Source organism: Neovison vison, chromosome 6 (assembly GCF_020171115.1).
Source record: "Neovison vison isolate M4711 chromosome 6, ASM_NN_V1, whole genome shotgun sequence".
In the NCBI taxonomy this organism is placed as follows: domain Eukaryota; kingdom Metazoa; phylum Chordata; class Mammalia; order Carnivora; family Mustelidae; genus Neogale; species Neogale vison.
Window position 1 is genome coordinate 66022225 of NC_058096.1, and position 19768 is coordinate 66041992.

At 39.4% G+C, this 19768-nt stretch overlaps 1 protein-coding gene across 1 annotated transcript; it reads right to left on the minus strand.

The window, feature by feature from the left end:
* Positions 1-706: 706 nt before the first annotated feature.
* Positions 707-8505, minus strand: LOC122908536 (cytochrome c oxidase copper chaperone). Its single transcript, XM_044251456.1, has 3 exons — positions 8300-8505; positions 6380-6468; positions 707-843 (listed from the first exon to the last, which is right to left on the minus strand). Exons 1-2 carry the CDS (start codon positions 8404-8406, stop codon positions 6384-6386), a joined length of 192 nt encoding a protein of 63 aa, XP_044107391.1. The 5' UTR covers positions 8407-8505; the 3' UTR covers positions 707-843; positions 6380-6383.
* Positions 8506-19768: the final 11263 nt, after the last annotated feature.

Sequence of the window (19768 nt, forward strand, 5' to 3'; positions counted from 1 at the left end):
TCTTCAGTATTTTTTGTTGAGATTTGAAACTCAATTTACTTCAGGCAGAATACAACCTTGTTTCATTAGCCCATAAGCAGCTAACAGGACCATGGGGTTCTATGTTCTACCCCAGGTATCACTCTGTAGCAGAGCACTAAGCTATTTCATTGGTGACTATCTGTCCTTGTCCAGCCTCTGGTCTGGGCCAGCTTCTAATCAATAAGAGACAATTATCTGGCCAGAGGCATTAAACTAAGGATCCTAGTTTATCTTAAAATGCAACTAGACATCTACAGATTAATTATGCCATACAGTTAAGATCTTCCAAGCCAAGGCACCTAAATGTAGTCCAAAATCTAAACAAATAACTTACCCCAAGGAGAGAACTAGTGAAGAGTAACAATAATGATATAATATATTAAGACTGAAAGCTTGTCCAGTTCTTGCCTTTAAGTAAGTTAAAAATAAAAACCAAAAACACTGAATGAGATGCCATGGCTACCATACCCATTCTCAACTCGGTTATTTCCTTACTTCTATGCACTTCATTTTGGAGATTTCACTGAGTGAGATCAGTACCTGCTTTCTCCTTATCTAGAGTTCCCAGAAAGACACAACAGAAGAGATTAATATTTTAAGATTTTTTTAAAACTATATCCTTAAAGAAAAATAAATAAATGCCAGGTAAGGATGTGAGGAACACAAAAAGAAACACACCTTAAGATTTCTGACCAGAGATATTTCCTTTTTTTTTTTTAATAAATTATAAATACTTTTTCCATTTATCAAAGGTCCTCAAAGAATTCTCACAACTACTGAATCTTCTTCATTCTTCAGGAATTATTCATTCACAGAGTAAACCTACAAAAAAAAATTTTATATTAGAAAATTAGATTTCAAACATCATGCCAGACCTAGGGATTTAGGGAATTAAGACCACTGGAAATGAATCTCACTCAAGTACTATTAATTCTAAACTGTGGTTTAGAATAAAAACCTATAGTTTTTATTTATTTATTTATTTATTTTTAATTTTTTTTTTTTTTAAAAACCTATAGTTTTAAACTCTAGTTTTGTCTAACTAAAAAATCATCACCAAAACTGTTCGATCTAGTACATTTTTTAATCTTCAGAAGTCTTTGTTAAAAACTATATATATTTATTTATTAAAACATATCTTCCCAAAAAGGCTAGGGCAGTTCATTTTTACAGATATTCAAGAGAAGATATTTGCAAAGCCCTCCTTGCTGATTCAAGTATGTCTGGCAAAGATCCACAAAGTGGAAGGCAGAAGGTCAGCTCTGTATCCAAGACACTTCCTGTGTAAAGTTACTCACTTTGACCCCAGGGGAAAAAATGAAATCCATATAGAAATCAAAAAAGGAAAGTAGTAGAGGATAGGGTTGCTGGTTTAAGTCAATCAGTACCAGGATTCTCTCGAGACCGAGATCTACCCCCACCCCCAGTCCCTATCCCAGAAGACAGAGAACAGTGCTTAAAATGGTAAGTCATTTGGGCTAGCCAACTCTTCAGGCCCAATGCAAGTGCTTCTTCATCTAGCTATTAATCCCTGCATGTGGTTTAAGAAAAGATAAACCTCACTAACAATACAAACATCTGAACTCTCTTTTCTAAAAGGCTCAAAGGAAGAATACACTTAAGGAAAGGATTGAGCAGGAACGTAAGCAGAAATGAAACCACCCACACTGTAAGAGACAGCAATCCATGCCACTGTTATTTCTTCTGCCACTAACTATGTATCAGGACGGGCTACTCCTGAAAGCCTCTGGGTATAAAACTCTTGGTTATATATGTGGATGTAAAGTTCTTGACAGAAGAGACCCTGTCTTTCTCATGCCAGCATTTTCTAGTATTTAACAATAAAGATCTACTGAATGAATAAAAGTTTGAATAGCAAGAAATGACACTTTTTCTGGATTTTCTTGGGATCATATTTTCATAGATAATTAGGTGGGTGTATGTGAAATCAGCATACTTTAACCAACTATTAAGTTCTATTAAACAGTAAATAGAGTATCCTCACTGCTCAGTCCTTGTCCTTTCGTTTTCTTTCAACAATTTTAGTCCTTAGACTGAGTTCTCAAGGTTCCTTCTGACTCCTAAAGTCAGAAAGATACTAGCTGCCATTTCCTCTTTACATTTTTAAGCAGGTTCTTGGTTTCTCTAGTTTCTCTTGCAGGTTAAAAAAAAAAAAATAGTCATAAGACAGAAGAAAGTGTCTAGAGTCATTACCATCGTATTTTTCCCTAGGAGTTTTCAAGTCTCTTCCTTTGCTATTATTAAATCTTTAGGTAGTTTGTATTTAGCAGTATCTCTGCTACTTCTTCAGCTTAACCTAACGGTTCTTAAAGGGTATACATGAGTTAAAGGGTACACAGGAGTTTCTGAGTCAACAGGAAGAGATCAAGGCCTACGGCATGTGAATTTTGGAAAACAGTCCTCAGGTGATTACAAAGTACACTTCTGGCTCAATGTAGCCTACTTTTATATTAAGTCCCAATGTACTAAATTAAAGGTACAATAAGACCTATCTTATTTATGATCTAACATTAAAATCTACAAAAAATTTTTGAATTAAGTAACTTTTGCGATCATTACCAGGAAGATCTAGGTTTGCAAAAGTGTTTTTCCTTTACAGCTATCCTCAGAAAAATGTGATCTAACAGTCTAAGGCATATCCATTTAGTTAGGTTTACCTTATAACAATGTAGACAGTCGTATTGGATTTTACAGCCAATGACCTGGTTATTGATAAACACACACACACACACAGCCACCCTTACGCATTTTAACAGTAGGTCTTTCCCTTTTTTAAGTTTTTAAAATTTTTATTTATTTGAGAAACAAAGTGAGAGAGAGAGAAAGAGAGACAGAGTGTGCACACATGCACAGGCTGGAGGAGGGGCAGCGGGAGAGGGAGAAGCAGGCTCCCTGCTGAGCAGGGAGCCCAATGTGGGGCTTGATCCTAGGCCCCGGGATCATGACCTGAGCTGAAGACAGCCATCAAACTGACTGAGCCACTCAAGCACCCCAACAATAAAGTTTCAGGATTGAAGATCAAGACTATGTGCAGTCCTAAAAATGAGTATGTTGGCAATAGATCTCATTAAATGCAAGGAATAAAGTGTAAAGCATCTGTGTTTTGGAGAACATGAAAAAGACCTAAACTCCAGTTTTAATTCTACCAGCTATCCATTAGTCACCTGAACAAGTTTTTTTTACTTCACTGTTCATCCATTTCCCAATGGGTGTTAGAGAAATAGGACACCTGGGACCAAAGGAGATCCAAACACCTATTCCTTTTCCAAAAGCACTATCATACTGTAAATGAAAACATGACATCTGAATTCTAAGAAAGGCCCTATGTGGATTCAGATTGTTTCTCTCATAACCGGGATCCAAAAATATGTAATCAGGTCATATATTCAACAGACCTCAACTGAATGTCTGCTATCCACAATTCCCAAGACATAGACTATCCCATTCTGGTTTCCCTTAAGTAGTTGACAAATCCTATTTATACACCTGTCATTTAATCATCACAAAGACTCTGATATATAAACTAAGGTCCAGAAAGTGACAGACTTGCCCAAGACCACACAGTTAAACATCAGGTCTTGTAAGTCCAAAGTTTCTCCATTTTCTTCTACACACAAACGAAGTACATAAGAATCACTCTCACTCTCTGTCCCAATAATATAAAGAAAACTAGGATATCCTTGAGTCCTTGTGAATTTATGATAATTTTCATATCAGTTGTAGCTCCTCTGTGGTCCATGTGAAGTCCAAGAGAAGTTTCTCTTGCTCCTAAAATAAGCATTTTAAAAAATCATCTTTTTTATCAAGACAGGCTTGGCACTAACCAGCAGTTTATACAACACCCTAGGAAGAGAGTTAGATTATGAACAAGGAAACCGTGTATAAATGTTAAGATTCTAGGTCTTTAAAAATAATCAAAAGGTATACTTAACTTTTAAAGAACACCCCCTGACACATATCCCCAAACTTACTTATTTTACAAAATGATTCATCATGGGATTTAAAGAAATCTAAAAGCCATTTAAGTATGTCGTGTACACACAGAATACTGTATACCATATATAAAATCATACCATATATATATATATATATATATATACACCATACCATATATAAAATATGTACCATATATATACACCATACCATATATAAAATCACAAAATGTATTATGGTTCTCTTTTTATAAATTAAAAAAATGAAACCCAGGGAGGATTAGTGTCTTGATGAATGTTAAATGTAGCTGAAGTAAAATACATGCTAAACTAGACGTCAGGAGAACCAAAATTAAAGCCTCAAGACTTTCATCCTAGACTGTTCTCCACTACATAGTGATACTTCTTATCAGCTTGGAACAGGTTCCTTGTCCATCCTTTTTTATAGCTCCATGAGGAAGACTAGCCATATGTGAAATTCTAAAGAGGCAGAAGCGAGGTGAAAGGGAAAGAAACCAGGCTTTCTATTACTGTTACATTGGTATGTGACTTTGGCTTTATCTCTCAGCTATTATTAAGTTAAAAGCGGTGGTGTGGTGTGGATATTGGCGGGTGGGAGGGGTAGGCAAAAAGCAAAGGAAGGAGAACTCACTTTGGGAGGCCTTAGTTCCTCATTTATTTATTTATTTATTTATTTAACAAACCTCTAATGAGAACCTACTACGTGCCAGCCATGGTTACAGGTCCTAGGGATATGACAGAGAGTAAAGCAAAAAATTCTTATTTTCTCAGAGTTTAAATTCTACTTGAAGTAAAGAAAAGCAGATAATAAGTAAATATCTAATATGCAAGCAGTGATGTTAAGAATAGGGTAGCCACTAGCTGAATATGGTTATTTAAATTAAAATTAAACTAAATATTCAGTTCTTCAGTTTTACTAGTCACATTTCAAGGGCTCAATAGCCACATATGGCTCCACATATAGCATAGTGGAGAGTGAAGGTACAGAATATTTTCATTATCACAGGAAGTTCTATAGGACAGTGTTGGGATAGTGATGGGAAGGAATGATATTTCAGATGGAGTGTTGAGGCAAAGATTCTCTAGGAAGGAGGCTTTTTTTTTTTCCTTTAAAGATTTTACTGATTTATAGAGAAAGAGAAAGAGAGAGAGAGAAAGCACAAGAAGGGGGAGGGGCAGAGAGAGAAGGAGAAGCAGACTCCCCACTAAGCAGGAAGCCCAATACAGGGCTCAATCCCAGGACTCCAGGATCATGACCTGAGCTGAAGGTAGACACTTAACAGACTGAGCCACCCACGTGCCTCATAAGGAGACTTCTGAACACAGACCTGACCAGAAGGAATTAAGGTGCTATCTGAAGAAAGAGCTTCCAAACAAAAGATCATTTATTTATGGTATTGTTGTTAATTTAAGGTCCCTTTTAGCATTAAAACTTGGATTCAGAGTTCTTAAAAAAAAAAAAAAAAAGGTCTAGGGCACCTGGGTGGCTCAGTCTGTTAAGCTTCTGCCTTTGGCTTAGGTCATATCCCAGGGTCCTGGGTTTGAGCCCTGCATCAGACTCTCTGCTCAGAGGGGAAACTGCTTCAACCTCTCCCTCTGCCTACCTGTATGCTCTCTCTTTCTCTTCCTTTCTGTGTGACAAATGAATGAATGAATAAATAAATAAATAAATAAATATCCCCCCCCCCCAAAAAAAAAGGTCTGAGGTTGCAGTATTATTGGAAGCCTGGTACAAAAAAGTAGTGATAGTTACTTTTTCTTTTGCAGAAAGCAATGTTTCTATGTACTACTTATTCCCTACTTAAAAGCCCCTACCTAAAGACCCACAACATCTGAAACAAGAAATAAAGAATATTTTCCTTTTAGTTCCTTTAAGTCAGACAACTGATTATTTTGTACTTCCTACACTATTATTCCTTTTGACTCTAAAATTTTTTTTTTTAGATTTTTTTTTTTTTAATTTGACAGAGAGAGAGAGATCATAAGTAGGTAGAGAAGCAGGCAGAGAGAGACGGGGAAACAAGCCCTCCGCTGAGCAGAGAGCCCAATATGGGGCTTGATTCCAGGATCCTGAGATCATGACCCGAGTCGAAGGCAGAGGCTTAACCCACTGAGCCACCAGGCGCCCCTCCTTCTGACTCTAAAGGCTTTTATCAAACCCTTTTGTGAAAGATCCACTGAATACCTCTCAATTTATTAGCATCATTTACTCCCTATATTAGAAACTGAAAATTATTTTTAAGTGATACTTAAGCATCTTAGATTAGCCAGGAGAACTGCCTTTTGAACAGAATGTTGCCCAAATTACTGCTAAATCTATAAAGCACAAATCTGAAGCAATAAGTCTATGTATTATCTTCCCAATCATAAAGAATCTTGCTCACCGTCTCATATCTTAAATCCCAGGGCTCTCATGCATTCCTTGTGGGCCTCAATTAGGTGTCCACAGTGTTCTTCTCCTTTCTCAATGATGCTATAAAACAAATTATACTTGTTATCTAACAAAGCAGGCATTAAACACGTTAGTAGTAAGTAAGCATGCATGATAGTGATGGGGAGTGAGGCAGAACATGGGTCTGATGGAATGTAGCTGGAGTTAAGAAAATTAAAAAAGCTACTACACCAAATGGCTTTGTTTTTATTGGCTCTTGTGATACTTCCATGCCCATAAAGATGTTTCACAGATAACTAACTAGTTTTTAGGGAGAATCTAATTAGAAGAAATAATTATGCTTAATATTGCCTCTAGTTCATATCCAAGGAACAACACAGTTCTCTAATGAAATAAACCATCTGAGTACAATATCTACCTTAAATGAAGGACAGAGAGAAGAACTTAATTTTTTGCCTAGTACAGAGGAATTAAATCTTTTATTCTGCCCTACATTCAAATAGACCTAAATAAATCTTCTTATCACAATACACCCCAAAACATTCAAACAGCAAGATCTGGCAGCCAACAGCATCCTGATGAGCCTCCCTCATGATGATCAAAGAATTTTTTATTTGTAAAATTCACAAAGTAAAACCTAGGACCACACAGCTTTATTTCTAGGGCCTGAAAATGTAATTTTAGCAAAGATCAAGCTAAGCCAAGTTCAATTATTCAAAAAAAAAAAAGACTACTAACTACAGGTATATGGGCATAGTGGTCTGAAGCAATTAACACAAAAACAATTTGAAGGTTAAGTTCTCCTTTAGAGATCCAAATCCTACACATCCTTCAAACAGCTCAAGGGCTGCCTGCAAATGAATAAATGCTTGGGGTAGAGCTCCCTATGAAGGTAATAGCTAGCAAGACACTTGTGTGGCTTGAATCATTAACCCTTACAGTAATCCTAGATAGAGGTGGATATTTTTATTAAGCCCATTTCGCACAATTTGCTCTAAGTCACATAGCGGTGGACCAGGATTCAAACCCTGACTCTGGATCCCAGACTCTTAATCATGACAGCATACTATTTTTAGATTCAATAAGCATTTATCAGATTGTAGTCTTTCAGTTCACCTTTCACAGTATTATTTGCGAAGTACTGAGTATTAATAAAAAGCACTAAGCTCCTACAATTATTAACCCCACTAAGCCACTTTTTATTATTTTTATAGGAGGACAAAAAGGGGTTGGAGGAAGAGGTGTACATTCACATTTTCTGAGCATCCCCCAAATGAGACTTGCTCCACAACACAGGCTGTATAAAATTAGTACAAACAAAACCTTTTGTGCGTTGATAGTACTTTAGATGTACTATTCTGAACACTGTCATCAACGTCATAGTCTGATCTTTAATTCATTTACCCAAAGAGCGGGGAGAGGTTGGGGGAACTCTTCAGTACTTCAAGAAATGTACCGTGTCCTACTGTGCCAAAACTTTACCTGAACACTTTTCCTCTTTGATCTTGCCAAATTTTCTATCACGGCCCATACCACGTGGTAACAGCCATTTTAGCATACGTCTCCATTCATTTTAAGCTCCTTTAAATCAAGCAGCATCTATAGTTCTAGGTCTTTAGTAGACCTAAGGCAGTGCTTGACACATAACAGATACTCAAAAACCCCTTGCAGTAACGGATCACTAAGTGAAGCGAGCCTGGTTCAGTCTGACAACTCTCTTAACCTTTCATCCATGTTTCCGGTCTGGGCTATGGGCTCAGTGGAGACAGCGGATCCATACCCTACAGGGCCCTCTTAACTCTCAACAGCGCAGCACAGCGAAACTACGAGCCCAGGGCAAGGCAGGGCACGAAGGCACCGGAAGGCGGCGCGCGGGGCCTGCCCGCCGCCCCCTCCCCGCTGGCGCACTGACCAAGCATCGCGGGCCTTCTTGGTCTCCGGGCAGGCGCAGCAGGGCTTCAGCGGCTTTTTCTCCTGTGAGTCAGACGGGGCAGGGCTTGCGGCCGCCAGACCTGGCATCTTTGAAGCCTAGAGCAGCAGTTAGCACCGCCAACCTACACTCTCCCAGGCTTCGCTAACGCCGATTCGTCTGCAGTCACTTCCGGTAGTTGGTCTATAAGGGACAGGAAGTCCCGCCTCTCTCAGAGAGGGAGGGAAACTGGCGCCTACGCAGGAGAGGCTAAATGAAGGTATTAAAGCGAGGCGCCTCTTCCGCGCAGGCGTAGAGAGGCGGAGTGAAAGCGCAAAGTTTGTCAATCAATTTGGGAAGACTCGAAAAGGAAGAGCGGAGGAAGTTAACTCATACTTCCTAACCTCTCCGTCCAACAGTGGAAAATCGAAGCCGAGGAAGGTGAAATGACTCGTCAACGCTCAACAAGAGAAACCACTAACGAGAGCCAGTCCCCCCTCCCCCAAGTAACGTATTAGTTCCGCAGGTTTCCTGCTGTTGTATTATCTGCCCTCTCCTCCCCATCCCCACCTCCACCCCCGTCTTTTTCTGATTTAGTTAAAAGTGTTCAGCAAAGACATTTGGACAATGCAATCCACAAGTGTAGGGAAGAAAATTCTAATACTCATACGGTACCCCACACACGTTAAATTATTAAGGGACTGGTGTTTATAGCTGCCTTTCTGAGTTGATTTCAGTATGAATTGTTCACTCATAGGGCGAATTTACCAGTTCAAACATTTGAAAAAGGACTTTTCCTTGATTCTCGAATTCGATTAGATATATGCGAACTGGCGCCTACTATGTTTTTGTTTTTTGTTTTTGTTTTTTTCCTCTGCAGAGAGTTGTTGGAGAAAGGGAGTGAACTTATTTTTTAAAGCGGGGCTTCAAGCCATTGTTCAAATAGCTGCCTAGTGATTGATATTTTGGGTAATCAAACTTTCAGTATCACCTAACCAAGGTTTGTTGCTGTATTTTAGAGATTTAGATCAGGGAATCCATTGATTGAATGTGAACTGGTGCTATATAGAAGTAGTTTCTCTCCCTTTTTAAAAAAGATCTTATTTATTTGAGAGAGAAAGAGCGTATGAGAAGGAGGAGGGTCAGAGGGAGAATCAGACTCCCTGCTGAGCAGGGAACTTGATGTGGGACTGGATCCTGGGACTCCAGGATCATGACCTGAGCTGACAGCAGTCGCTTAACAGGCTGAGCCACCCAGGCACCCTAGAAGTAAGTAATTTCTCAATGTGTATTTTCCAGATTACCAAAACCATCCCTATTTTATCATCTAAAAATTTCTAATGGACATGATTTTTACTTCATTATGGATTGGTATGTTTAAAAATACAATGTATAGTTTTTATGTTCTCCTAAAATAACCCTTATCTACCATTATCAGTTCTTTCAACTAGGTGTTCACTACTCTTGTTTAATATCTTGCTATTTAAACAGTGCTTCTTGGACTTCCAACATCAATATCAGTTGGAAAGGTAATGTACAATAAACATGGCTGCACAAATCAATGGGGAAAAGAAAACAAATGGAAGAAAATTAAACACCACATGAAAAGGTGGGGCTCTGGATGCATTAAAGGTGTACATGTGAAAAGTCAAACTAAGAAATTAATAGAAAGTGAAAATAGAGGAGCATATATATATTTTTTTCTTTTTTTATTAATCATCCCAGTTTTAGGGTGCCTGGCTGGCTCCTCCAGTGGAGCGTTCCACTCTTGATCTCAGGGTCACGAGTTCAAACCCCACATTGGGTGTAGAGATTACTTAAAATCTTTATAGCCAGCAGACACATGAAAAAGTGCTCAACATCACTCGGCATCAGGAAAATACAAATCAAAACCACAATGAGATATCACCTCACACCAGTCGGAATGGCTAAAATTAACAAGTTAGGAAATGACAGATGTTGGCGAGGATGAGGAGATAGGGGAACCCTCCTACACTGTTGGTGAGAATGAAAGCTGGAGTAGCCACTCTGGAAAACAGTATGGAGATTCCTCAAAAAGTTGAAAATAGAGCTACTCTATGACTCAGCAATGGTACTACTGGGTATTTATGCTAAAGGTACAAATACAGTGATCTGAAGGGGTACGTGCACTGGAATGTTTATAGCAGCAATGTCCACAATAGCCAAACATTGGAAAGAACCTTGATGTCCATCAACAGATGAATGGAGAAAGAAGGTGTGGTGTATATCTACAATGGAATACTATGCAGTCATCAAAAGAAAAGAGATCTTGCCATTTGCAGTGATGTGGATGGAACTAGAGGGTGTTATGCTGAGGGAAATAAGTCAATCAGAAAAAGAAAATTAAATGATCTCTCTGATAGGAGGAATTTGAGAGGCAGGGTAGGATGTCGGGGGGGTGGTAGAGAAGGAAAAAATGAAACAAGATGGGATCAGGAGGGAGATAAACCATAAGAGACTCTTAATCTCATGAAACGAACTGAGGGTTGCTGGGGAGTGGGGGGTAAATGGATAGTGGGGAGGGTATGCGCTATGGTGAGTGCTGTGAAATGGATAAGACTGATGATTCATAGACCTGTACCCCTGAAGCAAATAATATATGCTAAATAAAAATAGAATCTTAAAAACAATCATCCAACCTTAATAGTATGTCTGTTACTTAAGACCCCAAAATATATTAATGTAAAGTTGGTTGGAGGTTGTCTTTATACTGAAGAGTGGGGTACAACCTATTTGACAACATTGCAAAAGCACAGATTGTAAGTGTCAACACAAATTGAACAAACCATTTAGAATTTCTAAAAGTAAAGAGTTTTATCTGAGCCCAAGTTAAAACAGCTGCACAGGAAGCACACTCTTCACAGGGAAGAAAGTACTCTGGAGAATAAATAGTTTCTATGGATTTGTATACTTTTTTATATCTTGTAAAAGCTCAGTAGATTATAGGTTAGTGTATAGGCAGGAATTATGAGTTTTATTGTAAAGGAATGTAGGGAACAGGAGTGTTATTGATATCTCAAGGACAAGAGGGTTTTCCTTTTGGCTACCTTTCCTTAGGCTACACAAGCACATGTACAATAAATGTGTAGCAGGCTGTAAATCAGGCTGTTGTTTTGAACAAAGTCGATGTGCAGTCATGCTAACTTAGAAAGAAATCTAAAATGGCTTCCCTTGTATATTAGGCCTTTAGAGAGTTTTTCTCTCATCATAAGTTAAAAAAAAAAAAAAAGATAATCACATCAAAACACAGCTTGATGTTTTCCATGGCAGAGATTAATTAAAGAAGCCATTAGACTGCTGTGGCACTAATGCTGCAGTGGCCTACATTAAGCAAACCAAAAATTGAGCCTATAAATACCTCAAGGTTACAAAATCAAAATGCTAAGGACAACCACTCACAAATAGCCAACTAAAATTTAAGCTGTAGCCAGTCAATAATTGGCTTTTTTTTTTTTTTAAAGATTTTATTTATTTATTTGACAGAGAGAGATCACAAGCAGGCAGAGAGGCAGCAGAGAGAGAGGAGGAAGCAGGCTCCCCGCCAAGCAGAGAGCCCGATGCGGGCCCCGATCCCAGGACCCTGAGATCATGACCTGAGCCGAAGGCAGCAGCTTAACCCACTGAGCCACTCAGGTGCCCAATAATTGGCTTTTCTTCTGCCTTTTCTCTGTAGAAGACTCTCTCTGAGCTCTTGTCAGTAGAGCAAGTGTTCCTAACCATTTCTGCTGTCCAATTTGTACCAATTTTTGTTCAAACAAGCTCTTAAATTTTTATTATGCCTCAATTTATCTTTCAATAGAGACTATAGAATATAAAATTAACAGATAAATGATGAATTGGTCAAAGATACTTGAAATATCTAAATCCAACAAGGGATTGAAGTCTAGAATAATTAAGAAACATATAGAAAGTAACAATAACAACCTCAGTAGAGATATGGAAAAGGGATATGAACAGACAGTATATAGGAGCAGAAATGTTCAAGCAACTTTTTTGTTTGCCTACTTACTGCAAGAGGTTATGTAGAATATATAGAAGAAGACCCATTAGATTGACAAAAGAAAGCTGAACAATGTCAAGTACCTGTAAGGATGCAGGAATCCTTCCAGGTTACTGTTGGGAATGTGGAATGGTCCTGCCATTTTGGAGGGCAGTTGGGCAGTATCCAGTTAATTTAAGAGTAGGTGTATATTCTGTGACTCAGCAATTCTGTTTCTGGCTCTGTATTCCAAAGACTTTCCCAACAAGTCCATAGGGAACATATATGGGGATAATTGTGACAGCTTGTTTATGGGGCAGAGGATTGGAGGCAATGTGGGCATTCATCACTGTGGGGGTGGATAGGGAAATGTAGTGTACTGGGCACATACTAGAAGAAATTGACAACATAAAGTAACATGGACAAATTTTTTAAAGAGTGTGGGTATTGAAAGTAAGAGAATAGGTATGTACCCCATTCCATTTACATAAATTTAAAGAAGAGGGGCACAAAACCCAAAAACATAAGACGGCATATGTATAAAAAGACTTGCTTTAAACAGAATGGTTGTTTATGAAGAAAAGTTAAGTGGGGGAAGAGAATGGGGATAAATGCCAATAAAGTGATCTTACAGGGACCGATGATGACAATGGGTCATGAACAGAGCAGGATTAAGAAGTCAATTATCCACACTTGAAAAACAAGGAAAACTATCCTAGTAGCACCCCACTAAATGCAATTTGGAAAACACTGCTTCATGGGCTAGTAATTGAATTTAATGATTTTGATGTCCTCTTTCACTACCCTTGTAGGTGGTGTGAAACAAGGTAAGTTTTATTCTAAGAGCTCTAGCCATATCCTTGCTTTTAAGCAAAAATAATTATTTTGTTATAAGTACATATTGTGAATTTGTAGTTGATGTGCTATGATCTTGTCATACTCATTTTAGTGCCCCAACAGTAGACAAATTATTCCCAAGAAAGCTTTATTTTGCCCTGTTGCTACAAAGACTCTTGAAGTATTTTCCCCCCATAGATCTATTTTAAATAAGGAGAAAAACAAAAAAGTGTTGTTTGAACTGATGTTTCCCTCTAGTACTGTCCAATAACTCTCATATTGGCACTGATGATTCTTAATAAAGAAACCAGATTTGTAAGATGGGCTCAGTTAGAATGTAGAAGCGGTTGAAATGGCAGCATCATCTTCAGCTGTGATGTCTTCCATACATGAAGAGTTTGTGAACCATCATTTGGTCTTCATAGCAGTTGAGCTTATTATTTACATTATAGATGAGAATATTGAGAGATGGACATGATTTGTTCAAGGTCACATACTTGTAAGTGGTAGGCCTGAGGATCGACATCTTTTCCCTCTAAGGTCTATGCTCTATCTACTATCCCACTTAATATGTCTAAATGCAAGGTGAATATTTCTTATTTTTAGATTAATCATTGATTTCCATTTAATTTGTTACTGAACTTTAGTGTCTAGGAAATCAACAAGGAATAAAAGACAAGTATCTAAGAGAATTTAGGGAGTTAAGAAAATTGAGATAAATTTTAGATGTAGATTATAGACGAACATACTCAGTTTCTGCAATTGAGAAAAGATTTTTCTTGCCCACTATCCTTCCTTGCTTCAGTGAAGAAAGGATACTGCAGTGACAACACTCTGTGACTTCCTCTGGTTTAGCTAGTACTGGCAGGCCTCAGGCAAAGAAGTTGGGTAATAGCCCCAAAGAAGTTGGGTAGCAACAGGCTGTTTTCCAAATATTAGCAAGATCTTAGTTTCTGGGGCTCCTGGGTGGCTCAGTGGGTTAAGCCTCTGCCTTCGGCTCGGGTCACGATCTCAGGGTCGTGGGATCGAGCCCAGTCTGACATTGGGCTCTCTGCTCAGCAGCGAGCCTGCTTCCCCCTCTCTCTGCCTGCCTCTCTGCCTACTTGTGATCTTTACCACTCTCAAATAAATGAATAAAATCTTTTAAAAAAAAATCTTAGTTTCCTCCCTGACCATTGTGACTTTTTTTTTTTTAAGATTTTATTTATTTATTTGACAGACAGAGATCACAAGTAGGCAGAGAGGCAGGCAGAGAAAGAGGGGGAGGCAGGCTTCCCTCTCTGCTGAGCAGAGAGCCCAACTTGGGGCTCGATCCGGGGACCCTGGGATCGTGACCTGAGCCGAAGGCAGAAGCCTTAACCCACTGAGCCACCCAGGTGCCCCGTGATTCTTCTTAAAAAAAAATTTATTTTATTTAAATTCAATTAATTAACATATAGTGTATTATTAATTTCAGAGGTAGAGTTCCGTGACTCATCAGTTGAGCACTAGTGCTTAAAACCCTCCAACAACTGGTTCTTCACGACGAAATATTCTCCTGCCCTTGAAAAAAAAAAAAAGACCAAAAGATAATCCTTTCCAAGGTGAAATATTTAGTTATTTATATCCAGCTACTTACCTCTCGTTTCAGAATGGTACCGTTACCCTACACATGTAGGTTGCTTTTTCTTCTGCCTTTTAAATTATGAAGAGGTAAGCTTTAAGGTTAATGATTGGTTTCAACACAAACACCACTTTTTACTTTTTCTTACTCAGTCTAAGTGTCTTTAGGCTTGTGGGATTGTTAGAGTAGGTGGTTAGTTAGGCTCTAACAGGATCCCAAGAGGACAGGACGGAGGAAGTCATGGCTAGCTACTGGGAAAGTCAAAGGCCCCTCCTGGCAATACTCCACAAGAAGCCAGATCTAACCAACAATTCGAAGATGGTGGAGGCCATGACAGGGAGCCCCTGACCAAATTAGGAAGAAAAGCTGTGAAACACTTCTTCCCACCCCAAGTAATAAATATTTTGCCTCTTGGTTAATAACGGTCACTAAAAGATAGAAACCGAAACCCCCAATGCCACGCATTGCTCTTGCTATCATTCTTGCTCTCATATCGCCACAGGGTACTTTTTACTTTAATAAACTCTCCCGCTTCTGTTACTCATCCACTGTGCTGTGCCTGTCTGTCCTTGAATTCCTTCTCGTGACAAGACCAAGAACCTTGTGTAACTCCTTCAGTTCTGGCTGGGTCATTGGCTCAGGAACCAGGGTCTCTCCCATTCACCCAGCAACAGGATGGCCTTAGTCTTAAAGGAAAAGTAGGAGTAAAGAACAATGACATTTAGTGTTTCCCATTCTCCCCCAAGAAAACTCTCAAAACCCACTTCTCCCAAGAAAAACATGACAGTTTTAGAGTTGTAACTGGAGATTAAATTGAGAGAAGGTGGCATGTGGAGACTAAATAATGAAGGATTAGATGAACCATCTGTTTTACAGAGCAACTCTGAGGTTGGTTTGATTAGCATCTTTCGTTTCAAGTTCTTGCTTCCAATTCTGATTCTAACCAGCAATATTTTACTATTTTAAGCCCGTGGAGCTCTTTGTTATTGCTGTTGTCATTGCTTTATTAATAGGCAGCTAAGGCTGAAATGGCAACTATAATGGACTTCTTTATAGTAGAGTGAATATGTTGTTGTGTGGTACTGAATGGAAACATAACCTATGAATGCCACCAAGCCGTCATTCTGATGAAGTTCTCGAACCTAGGTGAGGTTCAGTGGGGTGAGGTTCGGAGCCGACGGCTAAAGAAAGAATTCTTAAGACGTCTCTGGTGCAAAAAGGTGGTTTATTAGAGCACAGGGACAGGACCCGTGGGCAGGCAGAGATGCGGCTGCCCCGAGCCTGTGAGGAGTGTCTGGTTATATACACAGAAGTTGGGTAGGTGAGGACAAAGGGCTGTTCAGAAGAGCTATTGGGGCAAAGAAGACTGTCAGGATATTGAAGGCCTGGTTACTATCAAGCCAAGGCCACTTTCCCTCTAATGAGGCATTAACATAAAGACAATTGGGGAGTCTCCTGGTGGAATGTGACATTCCTGCTATCAAGCGTCCTTGTGAGTGAGATTTAGGTTTTAAAAGAAATTTAACTTTATTTACTTTTCTTTTTACCTCCGCCTCCTTTGGTTTCTTATGGAGGGGAGGGTGGCATTAGGGCTTGAGAAACTGAGTTCTGTGTCCTTGGAAATTGGGCTATTGATAAGGTAACTTCTTTGTAAATCTCAAGGACATTTGTAAACCAAGAGAGACTCCTGCCTTGCAGGACTGTGATTTCTGCAATATAACCATTTGTTCTTCCTTGGGGCAGTCAGGGGTGCCTGTGAAATGTCACACATATTACCAAGGGGAGTGGGTGGAGAGGGGGTGCAAGGCGCCAGCCCCTGCTCCGTTCTCAGCCAGCCTCCTGCTCCCTCATCAATTCTGTGGATGACAGCCCTGGTAATGTAACAAGCAACAACTAAGGAAATGCTTTCTAAAATCCAACCATGACGAAAGTGCTTGGCTATTTTTCATGCCTAACTAATTCCACGTGTGGCGCCTTTACCAAGCAAGGGTAGGAAGTAGATGTTGGTAGAGGAGTGACACCATATGCTGAGAGAGAAGAATTACAAGGCTTGAATTCTCACTTCTCTAGTTAATAAATTCAGAGGTAATTTTATATAGTATTTACATTTCTGCCTGGGGGAAAAAAAGCCTTCCAATTTCCACAGGCAAATATGGGCTATTTATCATGCTCTATAGCTTTTTAAGCACTCTGAAGGGTTTAAAACTTTACCCTATTTGCCTACTACAGTCCCATGAATGCTAGTAGAAGCCAGCAAACTACTAGGCCAGAGGTAAAGGGTAATTTATTACTTACAGCTGTAGCAGCGGTGTATCAGCATTTTTGTGTCAGTTCACTGAGCTCTAATTCCCACAGGGTGAGGTGAAGAAGGCCAAATGACATCTGCATACACACTGGGTTACATTACAGGAAAAAAACAGTGAGCTTAGGAAACCCAAATCTTTACTAATGGGTGGTAAGAACGTCTGCCCTTTGCTCAAAGGGAGACTGTTTTTTTTCTTTCTAAAGGTTTTCATTTATTTGAGAGAGTGCAAGAGAGTGAGAGCATGAGTAGGGTGAGGGGCAGAGGGAGAAGCAGACTCCTCACTGAGCAGGGAGCCCGATGTGGGACTCAATCCTGTGACTCTGGGATCATGACCTGAGCCAATGCCAGATGCTTAACCACTGAGCTGCCCCGGAGACTGACTTCTAAGGCTCTAAGCAAACCTGCCCTTTGCTCTAGAAGTGCACACTATCTGTATTGTCCAAGGTTTTTTCCTACCCAGAGGAACAAGGGCAGAGAGTATCCCCCTTAAAAGATAAGCAGAAACATTGCCAACTGTCTTCCAACATGGCAAAGTATAACTTTAATGATTTTTTTTATTAACTAGCACTCCTCTACAATATCAAAGTTACAAGTAAACTGCAAGATACCATGTAATTTCATAAAGACTGCACATTATTTCTTGCTGTGTAGCATTACAAAAACCTAGTGGTAATAGATGTGTATTATCTTGGTTTTTATTTTTTTAAATTTTTTAATTTTTTTAATTTTTTATTTTTTTTTAAAGATTTTATTTATTTGCCAGAGATAGAGAGAGAGTACACACAGCAGGCAGAGAGGCAGGTAGAGGCAGCGAGAGAAGCAGACTCCCTGCCGAACAAGAAGCCCGATGCAGGACTTGATCCCAGGACCTTGGGATCATGACCTGAGCCAAAGGCAGCGGCTCAACCAACTTAGCAACCCAGGTGTCCCTATCTTGGTTTTTATAGTTAGGAATCTAGGCATGGCTTAAATAGCTCCTCCAGGGTCTCAGACTGCACTGAAGATACTGGCTGAAACTGTGATCTTATCTAAGGTTCTAATGAGGAAGGATATGCTTTTTTTTTTTTTTTTTAAAGATTTTTTCTTTATTTATCTGACAGAGATCACAAGTAGGCAGAGAGGCAGGCAGAGAGAGAGGAGGAAGCAGGCTCCCTACAGAGCAGAGAGCCCGATGCGGGGCTCGATCCCAGGACCCTGGGATCACGACCTGAGCCGAAGGCAGAGGCTTTAACCCACTGAGCCACCCAGGCGCCCCGGAAGGATATGCTTTTAATCTCACTCAGGTTTTTGGCAGAGTTCAGTTTCTGGAGTGGCAGGATTGAAGATTTTGGTTTCTTGCTGTGGGTTGGAGGTTGCCCTCAGCTTCAAGAGGCTCCATTCCTTGTTATGTGAGATTCCCCAACATGGCCACTTGCTTCCTTCAAGCAAGAGAGAGAGTAAGCAACTCCAGTAAAATGTATTGTACTGTGTACATAAGACAATCAAATAGTAACATATATATCATCACTTTTGATGTATTCTATTGGTTAATGTCTCCCAGTGTATTTATGGAAGAGGATGGTTGTTGGCTACTGAAGATAATTTACGTGATTCAGTGAGGAGAAGTCTTTCTAAGGGGGGAATATTTTAGCTGAGAACTCAAATGATGAGGAGTCAGCAGTGAGATGGTCGACAGGGATGAGGAACGTTCTGGGAAGAAGGGACAGAAAATGGGAAATGTAGCTATGCCCACAGACAGAAAAATATTATTATACCATTAAACATTGTATTTTGTTTCTGTGTCTGTTTTCTCCATAATTCAGTAAGCTGTACAAATTATCTCAGAATCTTCAACACCTATTTTATAGTGGATAGTAAATTTGTTTAATAAATGGATTTTTTCATTTATGAATCATTTTATTAAGTTTTCATTTATCAGGAACTTCAGAGATACAAAATAATCATGTGAAGGCCTGCATCCACAATGAACTCACAGTTGTGCAGAGCAGAGTTGCAAATAATTACTAATTCAAGGTGGTCCATGCTATTGGCACTACTATAGTTTTGGAAGAAAGAATGAAGCCTCACTCTTTTGTGGGGATTTGAGAAAACTACATGAAGTTAGCACTGAGTCTTCAAGGATACCTAAATTAGTTGGGGTGCATAAATAAGAAAAGGCATATTAGGCAAAGGAATCGGCTTGAGCAAGGGCTTGGGAGTGACAAAGCTTATGGCTGGTTTGTAAAACCCCCAAGAAATTTAGGAGTAAACAAAACCAGGAGTATGTGTGGAAAGAGGGATAGTAGGCCTGTAGGCTTATTCAGTGTGTCAATGGATCACATCAAAAGGACAAAGAAGTCAACTCTAAGGTGTGCCACTAGCCTAACAGAATTTGAGTATCATAAATAATAATAATCGATTAAACCACATCAGATATGTAAAATGTATGCATTCCTAGTGATACCAACCAAACAAAACCTTACTGGTTAATATTGGAGGTTGCTAAGGCACCAACTCATTTTTCTGAAATTTTACAATTAAAGGGAAAAACCACAGCATTTATGTAGTGTTTCTTCTAGGACCCCTCTATTTCAGGAAAACCAATGAGTTGGTGAAAAAAAAAATTTTTTTTAAAGATTCTTATTTGAGAGAGAGATGGCAAGAGAGAGAATAAGCAGGGTGGTAAGGGACAGAGGGAGAAGCAGACTCCCCATGTGGGGCTCCATCCTGGACTCCAAGATAATGACC

Coding starts and splice junctions, on each gene's coding strand:
- LOC122908536 (XM_044251456.1), bottom strand. CDS start 8,406: ATGCCAGGTCTGGCGGCCGCAAGCCCTGCCCCGTCTGACTCACAGGAG. Junction 6,469..8,299: donor AAGAAGGCCCGCGATGCTTG/GTCAGTGCGCCA, acceptor TTTGTTTTATAG/CATCATTGAGAAAGGAGAAG.